The sequence below is a fragment of the Theobroma cacao genome, chromosome 3 (assembly GCF_000208745.1).
Source record: "Theobroma cacao cultivar B97-61/B2 chromosome 3, Criollo_cocoa_genome_V2, whole genome shotgun sequence".
Taxonomy (NCBI): Eukaryota; Viridiplantae; Streptophyta; class Magnoliopsida; order Malvales; family Malvaceae; genus Theobroma; species Theobroma cacao.
Window position 1 is genome coordinate 7,947,839 of NC_030852.1, and position 6,000 is coordinate 7,953,838.

At 33.5% G+C, this 6,000-nt stretch overlaps 1 protein-coding gene across 1 annotated transcript; it reads right to left on the reverse strand.

Annotated features, from left to right (window-relative positions):
* On the reverse strand, positions 621–2,756 carry LOC18604427 (purple acid phosphatase 8). Its single transcript, XM_007036902.2, has 7 exons — positions 2,501–2,756; positions 2,075–2,231; positions 1,874–1,981; positions 1,640–1,767; positions 1,437–1,565; positions 1,284–1,351; positions 621–1,184 (listed from the first exon to the last, which is right to left on the reverse strand). The coding sequence occupies exons 1-7, from the start codon at positions 2,693–2,695 to the stop codon at positions 971–973; spliced, it is 999 nt and encodes a 332-aa protein (XP_007036964.2). The 5' UTR covers positions 2,696–2,756; the 3' UTR covers positions 621–970.

Here is a 6,000-nt window from a genome sequence, read left to right on the forward strand (position 1 = left end):
TTCAGAATGGACAATGGTCCGGGTTTTCTTGTTTGCTACGGCCCTGTTCTAAACTGATGGATAATGTCCTTTTCAAATTCTGTCTTGTGAAGGGGGCATATAGTGTTTAAAGTAATATTTTCATCAGCACATCAAATTATATTTAATGCCAGCTTCTGAATTAGATGTATTGTTGATATGGCTGAATGATAAAGACGGCCGTATGAGTTTTCTGGGTGCTAAGTCTTTTTGATCTTATGGAATAAAGATAAATTAGTGATTATAGGTGCTGTCTTTTGTGAAGGCAAACATCATATTGGATGAATAACAGCGGTAACTTTGAGTTGTTTGCTGCTTTTAATTGGCAGCCTTTAAAGCACACTTACATTTAGGTGAGTTTTATGGTCTGATTTGACTCATATGCGAAGCATTCTGGTACTTTATTAGATTGTCAATTGTCCCAATGAGTCGACGCATTTGGGTGTTGGGCATTACAGCAAATTCAGAATTTCAGATACTATTGTATTGCAAGAAAGGCCTTGATGCAGAATGTAAAGAATTTAATTAAGTGATTAAACTACCGAAGCTTAGGGATTTCTTCTCTTCCCTTCTTTATTCAATGTTCTCTATTGTATCTCTACTTGATCAACAATTTCAGATCAGAGAACTGCTATAAACCTAACAACTAGCTGCACTCAGGCCTATGAACAAAAAAGGATCTCTGATGTGTGTGGCTGACTATCAACGTGAGGGTACAAATAAATGCCCATTATCTGTAAGGGCAGGTAGCGAAACTAATTAGCAGTTACTTCCATTCCTGTTTATTTTTGTTACCTTTTTCCATTTCCTCTTTTCATTTTCACAAACATTTTTGGATGTTCTTTCAAAGCAGTGACTTGCTGGATCAATTTCCAGTGGGATAATAGTGTAGCGTGATTGATCTAAAACTTGACTCAATTGGTCATTATTCTTCAATCTCAAAGTAAAAAAACTACATTGCAGTGTAGAGTTGCTTGGATAGATCTAAGCTATGCAAAACTTTGCCCAAAACATCATGGAAGGCAATCCTGGCATTGGTTTGAGTTAGTTCTACAGACATGAATCCTTGCCCGTCATAATAGAATTTCATTTCATCTCGGTCTAAATAATGAAAGTCACCCTTCCATGCCTTCGAACCTCCTCCACTGGTTAAAAATTGGAGTGGGCTGCATTTAAAACCACAAATGCTACCGTCAGGAATGTTCTTTTAAAGGTTTTGAGTGCTCTGGTCTGATGTTGTGCAGGGCAGGGATTACTGATATTACCTTGTGATACTACTGATGTGTTCCAAGCAGTGATCATGCCCATTTATGTACATATCGACATTCTTTGCCTGGAAATAGAGCTCAGGAATGAAAGTTAAAATATTTATCCTGCATCTTATCAGCTTTGCAACAAATTAGGCAGGTATTAGTTACCTCGAGTTTTGGTAGAAGCTGCATTATGAGCTCCTTGGTGTCACCATGGTGCCCCATGCTTCTGATGGGATGGTGTCCAATTACTATTTTCCAGTTAGCAACCGACTCCCTCAGTGCCGATTCTACATCCTGTTCAGTTTGAATGTTTTTTACCAGGTCAGCTAACAACTTTTATAGCAAGATTATAGTCAAAGACATTGTACCTTAAGAACCCGCCTGAGGTATTTCTTCCTAGGAATCACTCCTCTCCAGTCAAATTTTTGGTGCTTTGGGTTTCGGAAGTACTCGTCAACAAATGGAGTGGTGTCGATGAAGAACAATTCCGCCATTTCTAATCATTGTTATTGAGTGACAAGAAAACAGTAAACCAGTTAGGATTGGGTTATTGCCTCATAAAATAAATTGTTGAGATAAATGCAATTGTAAAATCCTTTCACCGGTGTTAACTATGAAAGATCTTAGGCAAAGCCATCTGCTGTCTATCCTCCTTAGAATGGGGCTCAACTGTGCCCGCACATTTCCCCTGTAATCGTGGTTCCCCAAAACTGTCACAATCAAAGAAAGAACATGAGGAAATTAGGAGTCCTAAAAGAAAGAAAATGTCAATCCTCACGATCAAACAGCTCCAGTGTGCTTACCACTATACCAATGCTTTTGCAAGCTGTTTGCAGTGTAGATCTCGGTAAATGAGTCTTTGAAATCAGGGTCATCTGGGCTGGCCAGCCCCTTGTCATAAAAATTGTCTCCAGTTGAGACCACAAAGTCTATGCTTAGTTTCTCTCCAACCTTCCCCATCTGCGAAACATGAATAAAATCCAAAGTTGAGGATCTAAGCCTGTTTCCATGGTGATGATACATCACGGAGACGTGAGAAAATGCATCAAAGTTTCTTTATATTTGGGCATGAATCTGAAAATAACACCTTCTCTTCTTAATACGCAACTTACAATGTGGATTAGTTTGACAATAAATATTCTTCGAAGGCTCTTGTCTTTGTTAACCTACCAAGCAATTTTATATGGAACAGGAGAATATAAATAAAAATGACAAGGAAATAACGAGACCTGAAGGGCCACTTCCGATTGATTATAAGCTCCTTTTCTCCCCCAGTCTCCTATCACCAGAAAGCTAAGTGACCCATCGGCTTTTACTGGCTGTTGGAATCGCTGCAGCTCTGCTGAGACAAAAGTAAAGTACAAACACAAGAAAGCTAACCAGGCCAAGCTCAACGAGATGAAATGCTTACATGAACCATCCATGAACTTAGATGGATCACTTACTTAAGAAATTTACCGATAGAATTTCACTATACTCTTCCAAGGGCTTGTATTGTATATGTATATATGTAGAAAGAATTTGTTTACTAGCTGGTAATGTTTTGTTTTTTTGCGTGACATATTAGAAGACAGTGTAACAGCCACAACCAAAACTTGCATGGCATCCATATAATCACATATGTACCTTCATTCTATATGCAAAGGGACAAGGAAAAATAATTAAAACTGGACAGCGGAATAACGATTGGGCAATGTTTGGTTGCATTCAAGGTGATCTTCTTACATGTTTCCTGGAAATTTCTCATGAATTTCATCGAGTACAATGTTCTTTTGGAATGTTTCAGAGGAAGAGATTCACGTGATGGATTGATGACCTAGGAAATGGTTACAGTGAGCAGAAAACTCTAGCTTATAAAACCTACATGTGTATTGTTAGTTAATTTTTAATGAGTAATTAGTTTTGAACAATTACTTTCTATGAATTGTCATATTTGAGTTCGAAAACTCAATTGTTCGATCTAAAAAAGGGGTTGCCATCAATTTTTTTTAGATGTAATTGGCTACATAATTGAATCTATCTTTACTAATGAAATTTTATGGTTGATTTATGTCTATTAAAATGAATAGACTCTTGTTTATATAATAAATTTAGGTTCAAGAGTACAATTATGTATGAAGAAATATTAACATTTTACAACGCCCATTCAAAGAATGGTAAGTTAATCTTGTGTTATCTTGTTTTCAATCTTGATAAATAAGCTTTAATTTCACATAAAATTTTTTTTTTCTTAATTATTTTTTACTCTATTTTTTATAATATTGACAACTCTCTTTTTAAGTTTTTTCTACATTTCGAAAATTAAGAGAGTTCCTTCATCTCAAGAACATATAAAAAAATCATTTATTTCATTGAAGAGATTCCATCGTTGGATTTTGATATTATAAAAATATTTGAGTTAAATTATTTTCTATTTGTTATTTTTATTATTTTGTTGTAATTTTCATAAATAAAAATTATTTTATGTTGATTTTTTTTTTCTAAATTCTCCAACACTTTTTGATAAAATTCAAAAAAAAAATCTCACATAGAAATTTTCAAAAAAATTGTTACAACTTTTTTTTAATTCCATTATTGAGGAATTTTATTTATTTATATTTTTATGAATAAAAATCCCTATCTCTAGTCGGTGTCCCCATTGGTGCCCTTTTCTAGTTTAATGCCAAGAGTCCTCTACCCTATTAACATTGAGATAATAATGGTGTTTGAAGGGGCAACGGCTATAGAATTATACTGTCCTTTTTCAATCTTTTGTTGCTGTGTTCTTTAAATGTACTTTTCTTTCCTCATCTTTCCCATCTTTCCATCTGTAAGCCTCCTTGTTAGGTTTTCTTCCTACTTATTACTTAAATTCAACAATTCAGAAAAAACCAGCAGAGCAATCAACAATCATTCCGCAAACACCTGATCAAGAACCATCAGAAATTCACAGCACCAAACAGCCAAAGGAGTGATCAAATCAATCAGTAGGACACACAAAAAATCCAAAATCCAACAAACACAAGAACCCTCAAAACCAACAAGACCCAAGGATAGGTTGAAGTTAATGCTTGCTTTGACAAGTGTACTTCCTGACATAAGGAGATCCACTTGTATTTCATGCACGTAACTATGTTTTGTTGCTGGTTTGAACACTTAACGTGGTAGTATGCATGGGATCCATTTCATGGTTTTGTACACTAGTTAATCTCTTAGATGTAGGCTCATGTATAAGCTTATTTATAATGTTGTTTTCACTCTGTGATCATCATGTATTAAGAGTGTGTAAGGCTTGTTAAGTCTCTGTCTTGGTGCTCCATAGCAGAGCACATATTGAATGAAAGACCATCTTTTGTGTCTTTATTTTCACAACAGCATGGAGCAGGAAACTCAGATCGAAAGAACTCTGATCACCCGAGAGCCACAATAGAGTCCAAAAAGAAGCCAGGGCTGCGAATAGAGAAAAACAAAATCTCCAAAAACCATTCTTCCAGCTCAGAATGGATTCTAGACAGAGTGAAATAACAAAAGATCATGTTCCCTCCTCACCCCGACCTTAGCAAGCGAATCCGCCATGTTGTTTCGAAATCTAACAGTATGTTGCATTTGCCATTGTTGAAGTTTACCGGTTAGGGCAACAATCTGCAGCACATGATTGCTCAGCCTCCACGGAGCCATAACAGGACATTTGGTCGATTTTATAGCAGTGACAGAGAACCAAGTCGTAACAATTAACGTGCTACAATCAAATAAGTTTTAGTAATTTGGTTTTGAAACATAGATTTCAATTTTTTCAATAAAAAAAACCTCTTACCAAATTATTCTCTCTCAGGTTTTCAACTTTAAGTTCTTCTGTTGGATATTTTTTCTTCTTTGAGTTCAAGTCGATATAATGAGGTATGAACTGGGATATGGTATTTCTGTTTGTATTTTTATACCTTTAAATTTTTCATTGCTTTATTTTGTTTTAATTTTTTAATTTCTTTATGTGTAAACCCTTTATATTAGAAATTTTCTTAAATTTTCTAACCCTTTTGACAGAATTTTTGAAAATTTTCACATTTAGGAATTTTCAAGAAAATTTACTCATAATTAATTTCCTTTAAATTCCATCAATGGAGGATTTTCATATATTTATTTAATTAAAATTAAATGATTATGACGCAAGCAAATAAATATCATGGTGAACTTTCCAATTTATAAATTATTTTAGTTGTTATATTTATTATTTTATATGCTTTTTTTTTAAATTATGTAATTTTATTGCTGATTGTCTAAGCTCAATTTATCTTTGGGTTTTACGATTACAAAGCCTATAAATACAACGTAAAAGTTGCATAAAATAAAGAGAAGAGAACCCCTAATGGTACGTTTAGTTGACGAAATAGACAAGAATGGAATAGAATAGTTATTATGTGGGAATAGAATGAGGTGGGAATAGAATAGAATAGAATAGTAATTACTTAGTTTGGTATGACAAATGGAATAGAGTAGGAATAATTATTATGACTTATTGTAGTGTTTGGTTGGTAACAATAATTTTGGAGTAAGAAAGGAATAGAAAATAAAAAAAAAAAACACTCTTTATTATTTATATGACATTTTATTTTATTAGATTTTTAAATATTAATAATCTAGAATTTAATTAAAATATTAATATTTAATAATTAAATATTAATATTTTTATTAAAATTTAAATATTATTATGATTTATTTTTATTTTATTTTATTTTTAAAAATATTAATAATT